This window comes from Ictalurus punctatus, chromosome 8, assembly GCF_001660625.3.
Source record: "Ictalurus punctatus breed USDA103 chromosome 8, Coco_2.0, whole genome shotgun sequence".
Taxonomy (NCBI): domain Eukaryota; kingdom Metazoa; phylum Chordata; class Actinopteri; order Siluriformes; family Ictaluridae; genus Ictalurus; species Ictalurus punctatus.
In genome coordinates this window covers 17828628-17850909 of record NC_030423.2, presented here as the reverse complement: position 1 = coordinate 17850909, position 22282 = coordinate 17828628, and the positions used below count along the sequence as shown (strand labels likewise).

At 38.2% G+C, this 22282-nt stretch overlaps 1 protein-coding gene across 3 annotated transcripts in view; it reads left to right on the top strand.

Moving 5' to 3' along the window:
* The window catches only part of immp2l (inner mitochondrial membrane peptidase subunit 2), a 135241-nt gene that overhangs the window by 9290 nt on the left and 103669 nt on the right, over window positions 1-22282 (top strand). For all 3 annotated transcript variants that reach the window (XM_017473810.3, XM_053682138.1, XM_053682137.1), the window contains exons 2-3: window positions 2922-3059; window positions 4279-4382. In XM_017473810.3, coding sequence (XP_017329299.1) covers window positions 2925-3059; window positions 4279-4382 — 239 coding nt within the window. In that variant the 5' untranslated portion in view covers window positions 2922-2924. The remainder of the gene's footprint in view (window positions 1-2921; window positions 3060-4278; window positions 4383-22282) is intronic.

Genomic DNA, 22282 nt, shown 5'->3' with positions numbered 1-22282 from the left:
GTGTTGAGCCACAGTGATTTGACATGAAATGACCTTTTCCAAAAAGCCTCCACTGTACCAGTACTGTCATTAAAATGAAGTAAATAGGCATTTGTTGTTCCTCACTTAGCATTTAATAAGTTTATTTGAGCTGCCAGAACAAAGGACAGTTGTAATTTGCAAAATAGTTTTTTTTTTTATGAATCTTAAAGGTCTATTTGGGGTTTTCATAATTACTATGTCCTCTGTTTAAGCAAAGGAATTCATAATTAGGCAAAAGCGGTGTGCTGTAAGAATACAAGAAAGGCTGCAGTTCAGTTCATTTTCAGAAATAATTAGTAGTACAATGAGGATTCAGACAATTAAACCATAAGGCTGCTTTAAATTTTCTCTTACTTACTAGTGATACATATATCTATATGACACGTTTATATCATATTACTAAACTTTTATGACGGTTTATGATATTGTCACAATGTTGAATTTAAGCACTTAAAGTGTAAAGATGAGCAAAATGTTCTGTGAATGGGTCATGATTTAAAAAAAAAAAATTATCACATGAAATAAAATAAGTAAGTCAATATAGCGCAAGTAGCTCATATTCATTCAAAAACAACGTACAAGCTGTTCGCCTGCAACATTATTGAGGAAATTGTCATATAACATTGAAATGAGCAGTGATTTGTGCCTCACTAATGTAAAATCTTGAGCTGTGTGGAAACCTTAGCCCGCCCAGCAGTCCCTTATTTACATACTGTTTGTACAAAAGACCTAATTTATGCAGGAATGGAGATACAGAGCAGAAAGGAAGACAGCATTCAGTAGACTACAGTTATTCTGTTTTTATTATTAATATAATTGATGATACTGATAATGAGGATCATGAATTCAACCACAAATTATGATCACTGGTCAGATATAAATGTAATTGCATGGATACAGTGTAGATGAATGGGATAGCAATCTACAAATACGTACACAACTATAGATATACAAACAGTATACAAATAAAAAAGAATATCACAATATATCACATGACTAATATTCATATATAGACCTGTCTTAACATTTACAAAAATTAAATGTTTAAATTAGGAATAAAACATTACAGGATATGGTGTTCTAGGGGAAAAAATCACACAAAGTTGATTGTTTTTCTATAACAGAACAACAGTGATAGCGCTTATGCCATGGGGATTTGCCAACAATTACGATTCGTAATCAATGATGTGTAATAGTTCTTATCCATCTATAGTTGCATTTAATATTTTGGAACATCTGTGAGACAATATTGTTTCTGTTATCACTTACTTTGTAGCAGCTCTGAATGTTTCTCTCATCAGCCTCTTTTTTTTTTCTCTGTCTTGAATTTAGTAAGACAAAGTAAGGCAAAAAAAAAATGCAGCTTGTTATATTAGAGAGAAATTAGAAATCGCAGAATCCTCTGTCCTGAGGACTCCCCTGTGGAAAACGTACCGACGTTACAATGCACGGACACTGGAGACTCCGTTCATAAATGTTAATTAAAAATCACCTTACAGAAAATGTCTACCACCTAGCAACAACAGGGACTTTCTAAAGCTGCACAATCACTCTACATGTTCTTCAGTAAATGCACTTTTCCAGTTAATACTTTTGCTTTTTGGAAACTTTGCTTTTGGAAAATAACCAAATGACCAAATATAACTATTATTTTTGTCAGATAATAAAATTAATACTGACATTGTATATGCACCAATCAGCCATAACATTAAAATAGGCGACGTGAATAATGTTGACCATCTCGTTACAGTGGCACCTGTCAAGGGGTGGGATATATTAGGCAACAAGTGAACAGTCAGTTCTCGAGGTTGATGTGTTAGAAGCAGGAAAAATGGGCAAGTGTAAGGATCTGAGCGACTTTGACAAGGGCCAAATTGTGATGGCTCGACGACTCGGTCGGAGCATCTCCAGAATGGCAGGTCTTGTTATCAGTATGCAATGGTTACTACCTACCAAAAGTGGTCCAAGGAAGGAGAACCGGTGAACTGGTGACAGGGTCGTGGGTGCCCAAGACTCATTGATGCACGTGGGGTGTGAAGGCTAGCCTGTCTTGTCCAAGCCCACATTAAAGCTACTGTAGCACGAATTGCTGAAAAAGTTCATGCTGGCTATGATAGAAAGATGTCAGAACACACAGTGCATCACAGCTTGCTGAGTATGGGGCTGCGTAGCCGCAGACCAGTCAGAGTACACTTGCTGACCCCTGTGCACCACCAAAAGCAGTTGAAGCATGTGAGCATCAGAACTGGACCATGGAGCAGTGGAAGAAAGTGGACAGATACCACAGCACATCTTAAGAGGTGGAGAGCTGTTTTAGCAGCAAAATATTCGGCTGGTGGTTTTAATATTAGGGCTGATTGGTGTAAATTAATGGTTATCGTTTACGCTCACTAGCCACTTTAATAGGAACATCTGTAGCGCTGTTTATTCATGCAGTTAGGGGAAAGTCTTTACCTGTCCAGCGTTTGTATTTCTCCTCTGAACTCTCAACAGTATGGTGCTTCCACCCACCGAACTTCTGTTCACTTTATGTTTTCAGTTTTTCGCACTATTCTGTGCAAACTCTAGTTTGTGAAAATTCCAGTGTGAGGTCAGCAGTTCCTGAAATACTCAAACCAAGCCATCTGACCCCAACCAAGATCATATTTTCCCTCATTCTGATGTTTGATGTAAACATTAAATGAAGTTTTTGTCCTGTATCTGCATGATTTTATGCATTGCGCCGTTGCCTCATGACTGGCTGATAAAGGTGAAAAGGTATTCCTTTTAAAGTAGCTGGTGAGAGTATAATCATTTCAGTCAACATTTTGTTATTACTATAGTTAAAATGTATTATTTATTATTTATTAAAACTGTGCAGATGCTTTTTATAGTGAATGGACGCTATTTTGTCTTTGCAGGACATGGCTCAGACAGCAGGACTTGGACGGAAATACTTGAAAGCATTCGTGAGCGGATTCTTTGTAGCTGTACCTGTCACAGTGACGGTGTTGGATCGGCTCGCTTACGTGGCGCGGGTGGAAGGCGCGTCTATGCAGGTGAGCTATCGAGCTACCTTCTCTGTAGGAAGATCAATCCTCCACAGTATTGTTCGGCAACATGTATTAGAAATGTGTGTTGTTGATGTTTTTTTTAAAAACTGAATTAACATATTAAAGCTGGGGCAGTACATATATATTAACACAGCATCAAAATATCAATAACTGATATGTACTGATTTCTGCTCCAGAAATCTGTACATATATATTAAAGGGAATACATGTTCAGTAAGTAGACTTTAATTTGGTTGTTTGTTGAACAGAAGAGGAATATGTCAGGTGTTTTTGCCCTCCACCTGTTTAATTCCCCTCTGCTTGTTCAGCTGTGGCATCACACACCCATTTCTAACGTTTTATTTATGAATGGCTCTTCCCTGCCTGTTCAGCCAGTAAGTAATTAAAAAAAAATAAAAAAAAGTGAACTCCTTGGACGTTGCTGAAAGCTGACACCGGTGCAGAATAAGAGAGGATGTCTGAATAAAAATGATAGAGCAACCATCTGTGGCAGAGATAAATTCCCCAGCCGCAAGCTCTCGTCAGGTTATTTATTTTGGGAAAAAAAGTAGATAAGAGATATTCTGTCAATTACGCCGGCAAGCGTGAAATGACTTGCGGAGATCTGGCTTAATGATGCGCCGGATGCCTGTGTGTCATATCAGTGCGCTCTCATGCTCGAGAGTCTGTCGTCACACCCAAGTTGTTTCATAAACTGTCACAAAGAGGAAAGCAAGCTATTCTTCTTTAAGGGTTTCATTAGTATGCACCATGTGTGGGTTTGGACTTAGGTAAAACATCAGAGATTTGAAGTTCCAGCAAAAGCTTTCAAATAACTTTTGTAGTTCTTTTTGAACACCGGTTGAACACCGAGCTCCACCCCATCCCGAAAAGAACCGCTCGATTCTGCCAATTTTTCTTAAAAATCCAACCGATGCTTGAAAATATGGTTTGTAGAGAGGAGGCAGGGGAAGGCTCATCACGCTTTCTTTCTAATTATCTCACAGGCAGCAGAGGAATTATGAAATTAGGAAATAATTACAAACAAACAAACAAACAAAAAAAAGTCATGCAGAATTTATGAAAAGGTGCAAACAGATGAGCGCTAACGGTGTTCTCTAACCCTGTGTATGTGTGTGTGTGTTTTCTGGGGCCTGGCTCATGTCACTACTGAAAGGAAGTGGCATGTGTGTGTGCTAAAACCGGGTTTTTATCTTCCCATCAGCCCTCGCTGAACCCTCAGGGAGCCTTGTCGTCTGACGTCGTACTTTTGAACCGCTGGAGCGTGAGGAACTATGAGGTGCAGCGAGGGGATATCGTATCAGTCGTGTGAGTAACTGGGATTTAACTGACTTGGAGGAAATGTGCACTTGCTCATGTACTTAATCTGACAGACATTCCAAACGCAGATTTTTTTTTTTGGGCTTCTGAGACATAGTTCAATGTCAGGGGGTCTGGTGCAAAAAAATAAAATCAGACCTACACATCAACTACTCTTTTAATATGAGCACTAGGGCTGGGCGATATATCAATATAATATCAGTATCATGATAAATGATTATGATGATATCGTTGGTATGGTGATGTATTTTTTTTACGGTTTTAATGTTTAAAAACTAATGGTACTGTACGGATGCCGTTGATTTGACATAATTAAAAACAAAACAACGTAAAGCCATTAAAGAACAGTATCGTGTCATCAAACTCAGTTTAACAGATTTTTGTTTGTCTTACTACTGTATTGCAGATAGTTTGTTAGCTGAATTATATATCTCGATACGCATCATTTATTGTATAAATGTCCTCATAGAAAGGTATTCGTAGAGTAAAGACTCTACACTCTACGAATACTTTTCTACGGGGACATTTCTACACTGTAGAGTATCGTAGAGTGTCCTCAGTGATTGGACATTTTTGTCATATCACCCAGCCCTAATGTGCTCGTTCAACATTTAGCTTGAACTATTTCCACATTTTGAACTTTTCCACATTTTGTCTAGGATCGTAATTCATGAATCTACACAAAATAGCCCAGAATATTGAGGTGAGAAGAATCAATATAGTTTGCAAAAAAAAAGTCAAAGTTGTAATGGCATAAGTATTCACCCCCCTTGCTGTGTAATCCCTTATGAAAAGAGTCACAGTTACAGCATCAACCTTTTGGCTTTCTAATGAAGACTTGTAAATCATTAGACGCACATTTTGTCAGTTGCTGACTTTATGCTCGGTTTATTGCTCTCGTTCCCTACGGAAGAACAAAGAATAGCTCTTTTTTGAATGCTTTCGCCGCTACATGGTTGAGAAGTGGTTTCAGGTTATCCGGCCATGCAGCCATCTGAGATTCTCATTAGCACTGTATATTAAAAATGACTGGTTGAATGTTTGTAGGATTTATATGGGATTCTCAGTGTAACCAGCTGATTAGATTTTGGCTGATTAGAAGAAGATCAAGGTCTAAAATGTTTTTTTCTTCAATGGCTTCCTTTCTGTTTGTCATGCAGAGATGTTAGTTACACCTTCATGTTCCGGACAGCATTTTCTGGCTGTGATTATTATTTTATTTATTTTTTTGCCATCAGTCCAATACGTTCTTTCTTCCATAGCTTTATTCCAGGATAAAGTATATTTTAAAAAAGGGTATTTGAGGCATACATATTAGTAACAAGAAGGACTAGACTTGATGCTGGTTGAGGCATCTCTGCCACCATTTCTACTTGTTTCAAATCTTTCAGTTCAATTACAGTCCATAGAACAGATTTTATTTTAGAATACTTTTCTGAATTCATGTGGGGTTTTAACAGGTTGGTTCCAGGCCTGTGGGACATATGTTAGACACCCCTGCTTTTTTATTAGCTGATTTAGGAGTGAAATGAGAATATCTGTAATTTTAAATGATTGTGCATAGAATTTAGGTGGCAAAATGAATCATTGGATTCTAGATTATGATTTAAAATGTCAGATAATAGATGAGAACAAATGCATTTATAAAACTGGTAGTTCTAGTTGTCTGTGCTGAGTCAGTGGTTTCACTCAGCTTCATTTTTTCAGTCTTGTGTGTGCGAGTCTGTGTGTGCGTGTGTGTGTGTGTGAGAGAGAGAGAGAGTGAGAGAGAGATCGAGAGAGAGAGAAAGATGCCAGCCATGCCATTAGATGGTCCAAATTAGAGTCTTATGTCCTACCCAATTTCCTCCTTTCTGCCTTAATTGTGAGGTGAGAAATGAGAATTCCAGCTGCAGGATGATCCTTCAGAGACACTTTCACACCAAGTGGTCACCTCTGCGTGCAGGTTACACACACCTTCTCGGAGATGGGAGACAGGCTGCTCTGTGCTCTCCCTCATTTGCCTGTTCACATCCAACAGCCTGTCGACATAACTCTGCTGTGAGTCAGGCACTGCAGCCTATTAGCTCCACTCCAATTAGCCAAGTATGCTCTCGTCTGAACTACCGAGGGAGGCCACAAGTATTAGCTTAAAAGTTCTCTTTGATCTAGTACATGCCCAACTGTGCCCTGTTGTTGTCTGTCTTTTTGCTCTTGTTCACAGGCCAGTACATGCCTAAAAGCATCTTCTGATGGATCTTGTTTGTTGTGGACGCAACAATGTATGCATGCATTAGTTGCATTGTCAGCACTGTATATTTTAAATTTCTATAACAGTTTTTAAAATGAAATTTGTCTTGCAATCGCTTACAAGATTGAATATTTTTTAATGCAGTTGAATATTCTACTATAATATAGGGCTGCACAATATATCGAAAGTATTGAAATATCACAAATGTACATATCGCAAAAGCTTGGGCAACACAGATAGCAGGGGATGCTTTCTTTTCCTCAAAAGAACAGGAAACATGTATGTTGGTTATATCATTTTCAGTTTTTGAATATATAGCAATTGATTTATTGATTTTACACCCTTAAACAAGTTATCACATATCACATTTTTATTCAGTATTGTACAGCCCTGCTATATTATATTGTACACTTTTGTAATACCATAGTGTTGTACTGCCACAATAATAATAATAATAATAGTAATAATAATAATAACAATAATAATAATAATAATAAACAAGTATGCACATATAGAATAAAAGGAAATGTAAAATACACAGAATACAATATAAAATAATACACAGAAAAAAATTGAGTTTGAATAATAAAAAGAAATTCATTCATATCGCTCAAACCAGAAACTGACAACTCATGTTTTCTCAAGGGTGAGGCATAAAAAAACAAACAAACAAACAAACAAAACCATTATTTCTGCGTCAGGGAATTTAAAACATACTCTTTCACATAGAGTTTCTGAGCTGTTGTCACTCTGGTACTTTTCACTTTCTGTCACTTTCTCAGCTGAGTCACTCTGGCAATCCTGGAACAGTAACTCACAGTCAGAGCCTTCACAAAAAGCAGATTGAAATTTGTAGCTGAAAGACAGCTCCGAGACCACAAGACAGATCGGAAAACAAAATGCACAGATCAGTAGGAGATATAGCACAGCTCAGGTAATAAAAATACACACAACAGAAGCAACCAGGTGTGACATTTTTGTTGTTTATATTGTTCTTTTAGCTAGACAGCTTAAGTGAAATAGCTATGTCACTAATGTCAGCATTAGAGCTGCACACCATGAGGATAGTAAACTCGCACCACAGTACCGAGATTATAACACTTCTGTACTACTGAGAAGACAACAGTACAATAACAGCAGATAATTGTGTCCTCAGAGTCTCAAATCACATATTACTGACATGCTAATAAGTATGGTGTCGTTATTATTTGGACATGCTACTTAGTATGCAGCATGTGTTTTAGGACATAGCACATTCGCCTCACACCTCCAAGATTGTGGGGTTCGATTCCTGCCTCTGTCCTGTGTGCGCAGTGCTTGCATGTTCTCCCCGTGCTGTGGGTGTATCCTCCCCCAGTCCAAAGACATGCATGGTAGGCTGATTGGCATGTCCAAAGTGTCCGTAGTGTATGAATGGGTGTGTGAATGGGTGTGTAATCGTGCCCTGCAATGGATTGGCACCCCGTCCAGGGGATACCCCGCGTTGTTCCCCATGCTCCCTAGGATAGGCTCCAGGTTCCCTGTGACCCTGTAGGATAACTGGTACAGAAAATGGATAGATGAATATTGTAATGTGTGTTTTTTTTTCTTCTGAATATGCACACATTATGAAACAGTGGGCTTGTGTGATATAACAATTTTATCATCATTACACAATAGTACACGACCACAAAATCCAGTAATCAGATTTTTACTCTGATTATTTTATATTATCAGATCTGCCAATCTTTGCACATTTTGTGTAGGAGCGCTGCAATTGAACATCGGAGTATGCGAGTATGATTTATCACTCAAAAAATCTGCCAAAAGAGCAGTTTATGATGAGCAGCAATAAAAAATATGGGCGATAAGACAGTCAACATATTAATCTGGAATAATCCGATTTTAACTGACACCACCTGGAAGCCCCGCCCCTTTCCCCAATCTGTTGCGCCCGCAATTTCTGTCAAGGTAAATGGAGATTGTTGTGAGTTCATTAAAGGGGTCATGACATGTTTTTTTTTTCATCTTCCCTGACATGTAATTATTTACATGTTTTTTTGCACCAAAAAATTTACAAAATGTAGCCAATTATGTAGTAATTTAAAATGTTTTCCACCCTGTCTCTGACCCTCTGGCTGAAACGATCGCTTTTTGTGTCCTTTACCTTCAATGTAACCACCCACTGCTATAACTGGCTAACATCTTTGCCAGTGGGTGGGGCCAACAGTGTGATTATGTAAAAGTAGGTTTCGATGTCTTGGAGGTGTAAAGCTATGAAACTTGCAGGATGTTTTAATAGTATAATGACCTCTTATATGTCAAAGGACCAAGGAGAATTTGATTTCTCATATCATGACCCCTTTAATGTGAAATAAAATCTACCAATGTATGTTTGACTTGGATAACATGATATAGTTATAGTTAACATCAGTGAGTTGTATTTATTAGGAATGTCACTGAAAAAGTTTGGCTGAAAATGACTTTCGGTTTTTACCAAAAAAAAAAAAAATGATAGAAGGAAAAAAATTATGAAATTTGGGCTAAAAAGAATAAATAGGTCTACAACAAAGTGTCAAATTTAACATTGAACATTTAATAATGTTAATGATGATGATAGTTACAAGGTGATTAAATACGCATCTATTGAGCAGGGAAGAATGAATATTGTACAATTCTATGAAACAGTGAAATTATTAGAGCATTTTATTAAACACAGACAGCTCTAGTTTTTAAGCTTTACAAGTCTGATACAAAATTAGATGCATAATCATGTAAACATGTGACAGACTGGATGAGTAACCATCAGATAATCACGCCCATGAGACTGATTCACATATTTTGGATTTGCATGTGAAGTACTTGTCAGAAGGAGACTCCTTATCGTTTCTTGACCCAAAGATGGCAGTCTTCCCTTTCAGGGAATTAGATGGAGCTATTTTTGGAAAGCTTTGGTGTAAGTGGTAACAGACCTGGACACGCATGTTCTTGTGTAGTGTTAGATGTAGTAGGATCTGTCTACATCTGAGATTATTTTATTTTTTGGTTTGTTTTATAAAAACTGATATAACGTAGTCTATAAATATTTGCACAGTGACAGTTGTTGTTGTTGTTTTGTCTTTGTAGCCCACTGGATTTGAAAAGAAACCATGAAATGAGGTTAAAGTGCAATATGCCAGATTTAATATGAGGGTATTTGGATGTATATTGGGGGAACTATAGGAACTAACTTCATTTCAGTTGGTCATTTCATACTTAAACAAAATAGCAATCTTAAATAACATTAAATTAAATAGTATTGGGAAAAAAATCACAAAAAAATCACAGTCTTTTTAGTTTCATGCAAAAGATGTGTGAAATTGGTGACTCGTAGTTAACCCCTCAATCCTTGCAGAATTATATACATTTATTTATTTGTTTAACAGCTTTTAAGACCAGGAAACCAGGAAATGAGTCCAGTCCAAGCATATCGTTGAGTAATTGTGGCTCACTGGAATTCCTGGGGTCTGACCTCACAACCTCCCAATCATTATCTTGGAAACACTTAGAACCATACTTGCTGAGCTCTCGCCACCTCAAGAACATCAGGATTTTTTCAAACACTTTATTAGCTGCATCCAGGTAAAGGAAAAAGAGAAGCTGTGGCTGTATGAAGAGCTCCTCATGGTGAATTCCTCATTTCCTCTAACTGTGAAGATATCCGATCCTATTTCTCACAACTTTATTATCTAAGTATTAGCTCACTTATCTCTGCTATTATCTTGGTACAAATTATAAAAAATAATTATGTTAGAAAGCAAAGCACACACATCATAACCATTGACAGTATCAAAATACATATTATCTGATTTTGTGAAATGATGAATTAGCCTTATCAATGAAAAGTACATACATCCAGCTTGAGCAAAACTGGTGAATTTATACATAGTTAGACCTCATCCATACAAATTCACTCTGGCACTGCTTTTACAATAACAGAATCATAAGCCCATGAAAGTTTACACATAGGTTTATCCTTGCTCGTTTTGTCCTGTGATGACACTAAAACAGGTCACGTCTTCAATATCTTCAAGTGAAATACACCTTGATGTGATTCAGGATGGGATGATTGATTCGGCCAGTCAAGAACCTTTCACTTCCTCTCCCTGAAAACCTTTATAGTTGTTTTGGCAGTTTGTTCAGCTGAAAGATGAATTGCTGTCCAGTGAATTTTGAGGTGTTTGAATGGATCTTAGTGGTTAAAATCCTTCTGAACACTTCAGAAATTCGTCCTGAAGCTGTCATCCTCAGTCAACATCCATAAATAGCCGAGCCTAATGTGGGAGTTACCATGTTTCCTAGATGAAATGGGGAAATGGGATGTGTTGGATGTTTTGCGCATTAACACTTTGCTAAAGAATTATGGGTTTTAATTCTCATGTGTAATCTGTAAAGCTAAAGAATTTCTAGGAAGTTAACCACCATCTAACAAAACCCTTGAGGATCCTGTAATGCCAGGCAAACAATGTATAATTTTCGTTTTCCAAAAGTGATTCGGGTGTCACCAATCAGCTCTCGGAATTAGGCAAATTTCAGCAGCGGTGTTGGCAGGGATGGGAGTGGGAAGTTGAGTTTGGCTTGAGGATGGGTTTAGGGTTGGTTAGCAATGCCTGATTAACTGTCCAGACATCTCAAAATGGAAAATCTAATGAATTTCTGACATGCCAGAAATGTAATTGCCTGGCATGCAGTGTGAGTGGGTTTTTTCCCCCCTACAAACTGAATTGGCCCTCTTGTTTGACAACAATAATAACAGCATTAAAAGAATACTGCAAATAAGAGCACAGCATATGGAAAAGAAAAAAAAAAAGGTTAAAGTTGTGTCCCTGTGGTATCCCTCTTCACTGAGTTTTAGTAGGTGGTCCCACTCTGACAGATTCACCAAGGCTTTCCTGAATTTTAACGATTGTTCAATGGACAGAACTGTCCGTATGCATTATGTTTCACATTCAGCGTAAGCATATAAATTGTAGACCTTGGTGATGCAGTGTGAGTCAAAGAACAAGATGTCCAATGTCTGCCTGGTTTATCCTGGCTTTTATGTTCTTAAGCCATAACAGTATCTTGTGGTAAACTCTTTGAGGCCAAATGTGCCACATTTACTCTTGCAAAAAAGGTTTCCTATTCTTCACAATCTTGTAACAAATGTTCATCCACTAATGTAGCCTCTTACATGAGCATTGGTTATAATGATTTGATTTATATATGTTGTGTTTACTCCTGATCTTCATATCCCATCCATGCACATATATACCAAACCCCAAATCCCAGAATCTACAATAGTTTATCCACATTGGTAGCTATCTTGCCGTCATCTTATTTAATCTGGCTGATGTGATTCTGCTGTTGTTGGTACAAACAATTGACCAGGTTAAAATATTATTTTGATGATATTATTTGTCCAGGAGAAATTTTAATCATGTGTCTAACTTTACCCATTCACAAGACTTCATTTATTCTTGTTTAATTTGTTTCAGTGTCATTACTTCTTTTTTGTAGCACAGTATTCAACGGTATTATCTGCACGTTTAACACTGAATTCCACCATGTTCACATTTCTGACCAGTAAAGATAGAGGCGTGTGTCTAACATGGCAGACTGGCAGGGTTAATGTGCAGAATCAGAAAATGCAGGATCAGACATGATGTCTAACAAGAAGACAATTGTGAGAAAGAGTGAGTGGGAACATAGGGAACAACAAACTTTTAAAAAAATTTCTACCCCAGTCCAATGCCAGAGCATGGCCAGCGGCTGACAACAAGCATACGGTACCATGGATGTAAGCCAAGATAGCAAATAAAACACCAGTACCTTTACGTGCTGTGACTTCTGTGAACCAGTTGGCACAACAGTCACTCTGCTTTCTCTCTCCCAGCATTCCCCTCCATGGAATGTTACACATCAGGCCTTGTGGCTTCTTCTGATTTTCAAATCATACCCTTCCTCACCTGCGTTCTGCCGGTTTGAGCCCATCATGAACATGTCTGCCAAATGCAACCAAAAAAAGAAAAAACACCCATGCAGGTCTCCCCAGTGAATAAGGCTGTAGCCTCACTGACACCGTTAAAGCATGCTCAGTGCCACTGGATCCATATGTATTTCTCCTTACACCATACAAACATAACCACACATCAGACCTTTTTGTAGCTTCTCCAGGTTTTCAAATGTGCACCCTTCCTCTAAAATCAAAGAACTTGTTTATCCCTCCCATTCCACTGGAGGAATGGAAATCAACTTATCGGACATTTTCAATCAGTATAAACAAATAAATTATTTTATTGCCAGAAGTCTGTTATAAGATTAGTCAGGACACTGTTGGGTTTCTGTGTGTAGAGTATTGTGACACTGTTTTTAGCTGCTGGTGAGTACCGTGATGGGAAAGGGGAGGGGTGTGAGCCCCATGCTGGGCAAACAATTCACAGCGCTCCACAATAACATTGGTCCAGAGATAAACGGACAGCACTACTAAAGCTTTTTTGACTGCCACAATAAAATGATAACATTTAAACCTAAATAAATGCTTATGATGAACTGCAAATTCTTCATAAGTATTCCCCAAGTGTCAGTTTTCATATGAGCCATTAATCACGAGCACCCCCAAAACAGGGGAAATTTGATTACAGCGAGAGTAAAAAACTAGACAACTTGTATAAACATCTTGCCTGAGACGAGAATAAATAAATTGTTTAAAAAACCTACCTAAGACTTACAGTAACAACTTGTTTAAACAGCTTCTCTAACATGAGACTAAAAACATATTTAAACATCTTATCTAAAATTAGACTAAACAACTTGTTTAAATAACTTGTCCAAGACGAGACTAATTACATTGTTTACGCAACATGTATGAGGTGAGACTAAACAACATGTCTGAATTGATACAGCACTATTCCTAAAATGAGACTAAACAATTTTTTTAAACAACAACAAACACAATTGTTTCATCATGTTCTCTAGATATATCCACATTATTTGTAATCATGAGAACAATACAAATGTATCTGTGTACTTTTAACAGTAGACCAGCCAGTTATGAGCACTGCTTCTGATCAGTTTCTTCTGATTCCTTAGCCTCATGCTGACCTGCTTTACTGCTTTGGCTCTTGTTTGGTCCTCATTAGAAGAGGTGAGCGTAACAGACTCTAAATGCAAGTACCATATCTAGATTTAAATCCTTCTACATCTTTCATTAATTCCCTTATGAATGAATTAATGATGCAATAACAAACAGCTGGTGAATAAACAACTGAGCAGCCAAATGCCCAATTAGTTCTAGGCATGAAAACTTGAAGCGGTGTGTATGTTACAGCCAAAGGTTAGCCGTTTGCTGTTTATACACCACTGCACAAACAAGCAGAAGCCATACCTGAGTGTTTTACAAAGCTGAATCAGTACTCTGCATAATTAAAAAACACTGTCTTGTTTGCAACCAGAGGTTTCCATGTACTCAAAATGAATTTTGGTGTCTGATATGAATGTTTTTCTTCATACTTAAGAATATAGACTAATAATATTATAGACACTCGTTTTAAATGCAAATCATTCCATGTACAGTGTAATCTTTTACTAGTTCATTAAAACAGATAGGCTCTGCGTGTTTTAGAGAAACATATCCTTTCTGCATTTGTTCATGTTTTCTTGCTTGTGGCAAACAGAAAAACAAATTCAACACCACAGTGAGTTCTTTCCAAAGCACACACTTTGTGTCCTTGATCATAAATTGTCATCACAGATGTTGCAACGCCAAGATGTTTTCCCCCACTTCTCCTTGTAGTCACTCACGTTTTCTCAACATTTCATGCTTAACGAGATGTCACAGAGAAGCACCTGCAAGACTGTTCTGACTGTTTAAAACGCCCCGTCTTGTCGAGGAAAGCTGAATATTCATAAAAGCACACTGCCAATCCAAACCTTTTTTTGTTTCTTATTTTTCAGCTGTGTTTGATGTGTACAGACCAGAATCTTATTTGAGCTGGATAGAGTTGCGTATGATTAGCCGTCAGCATCAGCTCCCATTCCTTTTTGAGAAGCTTTGTGGGACCATATGAGGTCTTGCCAGTACCCAAGGCTCCATATTGGGCTGTAATGAAGCTCTGAGCTTCTGAGGTGCTTTGAGGAATCTCCGTTTTGTGTCTCATATTCATGGCGTGTGGTCTTCCTGCTGTTTGTGGTATTTTCTATTAGATACCAACCAAAGATGAATGCATTATCTAGATGTTAAGATGAATATGAGGTGCACTGTTCATTTATTTAGAAAGCTAGAAGTGTGCAACTAAAATGTTGTGTGAGCAGGACCATAGCGGTCAGATGTGAAGCTCACAAGACAAACAAAGACCAAACAAAGACGGCGTCATAACGGTAGGGTTCATTTTAAATAAATAAAATATCTAGTTTAGGCCACGCCCACTTCAGGTATATATATGGATACAGATACGGATAATTGAAGCACTAAGATACAAATAATACATTAGGTACTGATGCACATAGTGGCGTTGTGCTACATTGTGTGTGGAGATCAGTGTGTTGTGGGTGGTTTGTCAGTTTTGTCATTTATTAAATCTTCCTTCAAAAGGACTGAAAAAAAACCCCGAAATGATAGATAGATTACAGATTATCCATCTAGAAATGTATAGAAACCACTGGAAATTTAGGGATCAGATTGTGGCAATAGATATAAACTGCACAACAGCTGCTTTTTGTCTGTGCGTTTGCCAAGATTTCACGCTGCGGTTTTATTCCGAAGCATGATCGCTTGTTTTGGGAATGACAAATTGTTCCATTTTATCTCGTCTGTGTCTTTGATGCGTTGACTCCTCAGCCTGTGTAATTGTGCCATTAGTCGTTCTTTGTACGCATGCAGCAGGATTTAATGGCTGCCAAATAGTGTTGAATGGTCCGTTTAAAGCGCTCTGTTTCTCTGATCCCGCTTCATTGTGCCACTGGTGCCATCATTGGTTTCACTGAACAATTTTTAAGTGAAAAAGAAGAAGATTTACTTTTAGTCGAACTTAAAAGTAGGCTAATCAAAAATAACACGAACACTGGCATGGTTTAGATGTGGCAGAAACTTTTCTTTTTGTTTGATTTATTTATTTATTTATTTATTTTGACCTCTTTTGAAAGTTTGTTCCAATTAACAGAACAAAAACATTAATCATCCATTTTTTTGTCAACAAAAAGATTTCACTCCTCATTTCCATGTATGTAAAGCTTTATATAAATGTACATTTTGTTTGTCTCATGGTTGCACTGATTAAATTAGCTTGCAGTCGTCCTTCTATTAGTCTAAAAAAAATCGCATTTTTGTGTGGTATATATGTAAGTTAAAACGGTCATTGATGTTTCCAGTGAAGAAGCTGACTGAAAGGATAAAAGTAACGGTTAATTTTCATTAGTTATTTTATGTACGGGTCGTTAGGTCTAGAATTCCACAGAGATAAAGTAGTGCCATAAGGTTACTAATAGCTATTAGAGAGAGCCTGAGAGTGAGAGAGAGATTGTGTGTGTGAATTACCTGCGTCTGTGCCGTGTCTCTACTAATAATGAAGCTGTTAGTTTAACTACTATAACTGTATGAAACTGTAACTGTATGTTACTATGGTTACAGCTGTTAATAGGTGGCGCATTAATTTAGAACAGTGAGTAAACTGACTGGAACTACCTGTGCGTTCAGTGGTTTGAACGCACACCTTCCAGCCAATCAGAATCGAGTATTCAGGCCCTGTTTAAATTAGTGTGTTTTCGTTTTAAAACACATAACTTTTGCTACGGTTACGCCTGTCATCTACACTACTCCGGCGTTTTTGACCCTTGAAAACTGAGACTTTTGGAAACGCAGAAGACCCCGTTTTAGTTTGAAAACTTGTGTCTCAGTGTAAACAGACCAAAACGAAGACTTTTGAAAACCAAAGCGTGGCTGCCAACATTCGCTCCCTGATTGGCTCTTCTCGTTCATTGCGTATCCTTCCTTGATTCGTCAAGCCCCTACCATATGACAATTACGCTACCTTGATCGTATACAACAAGCCGCAAGCTTTGCTGGCTTTGTTGTCATTCTTAGCAGCCATTGTGCAGTTAAATTCTATATTTTATAACACTGCAGGTGCGCACTACATGCGCAAAAGGCAAGCTATGATTAGAGCAATCGGCAACAAATCTCATTTCAAGCGGCATAAGCCCTACATGGACCGCCGGTTTTGGGTTAGACCAAAAGAGAGCGCACAGTGGACAATGAAATCAAGGGGAAACGAGTGAGATGTGTGGTGACAAGGTTTTGTGACCCATAAGCCATTTGAGCAGCCCACATTAAGAGCAGCAGAAACAGCCTACATTAAAAAGAAACAATATCCCTTATTGTTTTATTTCATAACGAGTGTATGACCGCTTATGTGACCTATGCATCTGTTTTTACCATGACGTATCGGCTATGTTTTCACTGCAATATGCCAGTGTACTAATGTTACAAATAAAGTGAATTATTTGAATTTGTATTGAATTTGATTAAGTACACACTAGCGTACATGCTAGCCTCAATTATCCATATTTATAAAGAAAAAACATGCCAAGGAAAATAGAATGACTAGAAAGTAATAAACCCGATGGTTATAAAGACGTCCTTGCTTTTCCTCGCCATCATGCTCGTTGTGCCATCTGGTGACTAGCAACCAATTTCCTGTTTACACTTGTATGTGCATGGATGGTCATGTGACATGCGTTTTTGGTTGTGTCACATTGCAGTGAAACACAGCGGAAACTCCAGTGTGGACGAGGATTATTTTCATTTTAAAATGAAAAGGCACTAGTGTGAACAGGGCCTCAGACAGACCATGGTATAATCCAATTATAATTACTCTGCTTAACATCTATGAGGATATTTTTGAGCCATTGTTTTATCACTATTATGCTTTGTGTGGTTAATATTACAATAATGTGTCAGATGGTTTGGGATTAAATTAAATACCTAAACATACAAGAAGTTACAAAGGAAGCTTTAAGTTACAAAGGAAGCTTTCTGTTTTTTTAGCATATGGGATGCGGTGATAGCTTTTCTCGCTTTCCAGAAACAGCAGAGAGAAATTCTTGAGACGACGTGCGGGAACGTATTTTTAGCAAGGAGTGCTGCCAACTAAAAGAGGCCACATGCATGCACATGCAGGCGAGCTGGGAAAAAACCTGAAAAAAATAAGGCCATCACCAACACTCACTAAACCCATTTCCTGTCAGTAACCTAACGCATATATACGACACCATGAATTACGATTAGCTCTGAAATGTCTGCAGGAGTGCTGAAATCCCCACACAATAGAAGAGGCTCTGTGCACGAGCTGAACATCCTGACAGCACGGTCAGTGTTTTTTACACACACACCACACTCATACACACACACACACACACACACACACACACACACACACACACACACACACACACCCCTCTAAACTGGTCCAAAGGAACAACTTTTACATTATCCCCATATATTTAAACTATATTTAAAGGCTCAATAAAAATCTTTCATATTAGTACTTTTTATGCTGTGTAGAGTGTGAGAATGTGTTTATCCATCTCACTCATAATAAACAGTGAGCAGAAATCGGATGTGTTAAACCAAGACCAAAAGATATGTTTGAGTAATCATACTAAAGAAACTATTAAAGGAAAATATTCTCACAGCCGTTAGCTATTTATAACTAGCTATTAGCTCATTAACTGATTCACAGAGAACCCACAGAGCTAATCAACAATACATTTTTTCTTTGTTCATTCCTTCCTTTCTTCCATTCTTCTTTACTTCTTTTCCTCCTTCCTTCCTTCCTTCTGTCTTTACCTCCTTTCTTCCTTTGATCCTTTCCTTACTTCCTCACACCCTTCCTTCCTTCTCTTCTTACATTCTTATTTCCATGTTCCTGCCTCCCTTCTTTTCTTTTTCCTTCCTTTCTTGTTTTTCCTTCCTTCCTTCTGTTTGTACTTCCTTTCTTCCTTTGATAGTTCCTTTCTTCCTTCCTTCCTTATACCTTTTGTTTATTCTTTCCTCCCTTCTATTCTTTTTCTTCCTTCATCCCTCCTTACACCCTTCCTTCCTTATTTCCTTTCTTTCTTCCTTCTTTTCTTTTGCTTCTGTACTTCCTTCCATTGGTCCTTTCCTGCCTTTCTATCTGTCCTCACCTTCCTTGTCTACAATCTTCCTTCCTTATTTCCTTCCTTACACCCTTTGTTCATCCTTTCCTTCGTTTCTTTTGCTTTCCTTCCTATCTATAGAGGACCCTTCTTTTGTTCATTCATTCCTTTCTTTTAAGAAGGCATCATATACTACTAAATATACTATTAAAGACACCCAGACTTAACACTATTCGAATTTTTCCAACATAAATTAGTATTTATCAGTCCATTATGGCTGTAATAGGCAGCTTTCTTTATAAGCCCTTTTTATTTTAAGACAGAAATTCCTAGCTGAGTAACAACATCAGTAGACGTAGATTAGGATAGCTCGCAATTGGAAGCAACGAGGTGTTCACTATATTAATAACTCTGTCAATCAAAGAAACATCCTCACAGATATTCATTAATTTTGTATGGTGAATGTCCAGCATATGAACTACATGAATTATCATGAATATAAGTACAATTATTATATTAATTGGCAGCCCGCAGGTCGTGTTTATAGACATGAGTTACACAATCAATTAAATGCTCGCCTTGACAACTAGACCTTGGTGTGTGAATTTGAAAGCGTTTGTTATGGCAGTAAGTCAAGGCAACTGGATGCTCTCCCAGGCGACTACATCAGTTCTACTGGTCGAAAATTCGCTTTAATCTATACACAATGTATCACTCATGCTTGTGGATCAACACGATTCAAACCAGCACAAAAGATATCATGACGGTATTGTAGGACTTGGATCAGTACATTTCCATAAGCGTGCACACCCCTGTTTTTTTCTTTTCTTCAGCTATTATTCACGGTTTGCCTCATGAGACCTAGTGCTTGAGACGCAGCTCACTCGGCCTTCCACAGAAGGCACATCACATTTACATGCGTCTTTAGACTAACGCAGTGTGAGACAGGGATCAGAAGGCTGCTGCTGACTGCGGCATACAGACCCAACAGTAAACACCGGGATTACGCTAGAGCCTGAGGCAATGACGAGGCTGCCCCCCAGGTAGCTTTAGCCTATTTCTAAATGGAGCTGAGAAAAATGAGCTGCGAGGGTTTTATTTCCCCCAGATCCTGCAGCGGCATTAACTATCATGCTTGTTGTGTTCCAGTAACTTCAAGAAACTATAGATTACTAGTGATGACAAACTGTATAAAACTGTAGGTCAGGGGTCTCCAGCACGTCGCTCACGAGCTACCTATAGCTTGTGGCCTGATTGTAGTTAGATCGCCAAGACATTCTGCAAACCTTTTTCCCATTTCATCCAATCAGAGTGGGCTATAATACTTACTATCCCACCCCCTCCAATGAAAATTTTGTATTTATTTGCCACATCGGCCATCACGTCAAAGTTTCACTCAAGCACGTCACCACACCCATATTATATTATAGTATTAGCTAGAAAATTGTGTTTGCTTCAGGATGAGTGAAGACAGAGTTCAACCAAACAAAAGGAAGAAAACATACTATTTCCATGAGGAATGAGAGAATGAGTTTTTCTTCACAAACGTAAGTGAAAGATGGGTGTGCCTAATTTGCTGCGATGGCATTGGTGGTGGTAAAAAATGCAATGTTGAGTGCCTTTTCACTCAGGTTCATGACAACTTTCCTGTGGGGAGTGGGCTACGACCTGAAAATGTGAAGCAGCCGAAAGCAACATTACAAAAACAACAATCATTATTCACCAAACCGATAAGAGAGGAGGCATCATTTAAAGTGGCACGCATCTTGACAAAACACAAGAAGCCGTTCACCGATGGCGCCATGGTGAAGGAAGCAATGACTGCGGTGGCCGAAACTTTGTTCAGAGACCACAAAAGCAAGACAGAAATGATGTCTGCTATCACTGATGTCCAGCTCAGTGCCAACACAGTGGCAAGGAGAGTTTCGTTGGTTTCTTCAGATGCTATGGGACAGTTAGAAAAGGACATGTAAATGCTTGCAAAGGTGTAAATGGTTTTCATTTCAATGTGATGAATCTGTGGACTTGAGTGATACAGCCCAGTTGTTTTCGCCCGGATAGTTTTTGATGATTTTTCCACCAAAGAGAAGTTTTTTACATTGCTTCCTCTGAAACCCACGACCAGAGGAGTCGACATCTACAACATTTTGAAGAACTACTGGTGGAAAAAAAAAAACGTGCCCCTTGAAAAGCTATGACAACGGACGAAGCTCCAGCCATGATAGGGCACCACTCTGGATTTATTGTACATTGCGAGGCCAACCCAGACTTTCCTAAATTTTTTAACTGTCATTGCATAATTCATCAGCAGGCGATCTGCACTAAGGTTATAGGCTTTGATCATGTCATGACATCAACTCCGGTTCTTTGGATAATCAACTAAATTCGAGCAAAGTCCAAACCACACAGATGTTTCAGACTGTTTCTTGATGAAATTTCTGCGGAGTATGGCGATCTCCTCCTTCACACAGAAGTCAGATGGTTGAGTAGGTGTAAGGTACTTCACTACTTTATTTCCTTGCTGAGTGAAATTAAGGCTTTTATGGAAGCAAGTTGGGAGGACACTAACCTGTCGTCTGATGCTAGATGGCTGCTTGATCTTGCATTCTTGGTCGATGTGACAGAGAAACTGAATCAGTTCAATCTTCAGTTACAAGGTAAAGACAAACCATATGTGATATGATCAGTGCTGTGAAGGCATTTAAAGCAAAACTCTCATTTTACCTTCAATTGAAAAACAAAAGATTGCAGCACTTCCCCTCAGTGGAAAAGATGTCAGAAAGCCGCTCAAATGCAAGCAAAGTTTTGGATGTATTCAAGTATTGTGATTTCCTGTCCAGGCTTGGGCAGGAATTTGAGGAAAGGTTCAGTTATTTTGAAACTCTTGAGCCATGTGTGGCATTCATTGCCAACCATTTCATGGAGATAGACATTGATCACATTTAAAAGCAGATGGCTGAACTGTTCAGTGTCAATCCTGTCGAGATGGAGGATTATTAATCTACAAAATCATAATCATCCAGTTGAAATCTCAGCAACATTCACAACATTTCTGGAGTCTGGTAGACCTAGAAAACTACAAGAACCTTCACCAAGCTGCCCTCAAAGCATAGCAAGCTTTGTTTGGATCTACATACTTTTGTGAAGTAGCGTTTTCTGATATAAATGTGATCAAATCTAAATTCAGAACAAGACTGACAGATGAACATTTAAATGATTGCATAAGAGTGAACCTAAGTGCATACACACCAGCATACACCTCTCTTATGGAATCAGTGCAGTGTCCATTAACTGTAAGAAAGTGTGAATGCACTTCATGACATACTTGTGTCCCATCATGCACTTTTCTCATTTACCATGCACTCTCATTCATGTGGCATATATTTTAGTTCAGAATGTAGGTCAACATGTGAAATGCTACTGCTGTTTATATTCCAGTTTAATTTAGTTCTGACTTGACTTTCATTAATATATATACGTAAAGAAGCGTATAGTTATGTGCAGACAACTATAACTATAATTATAA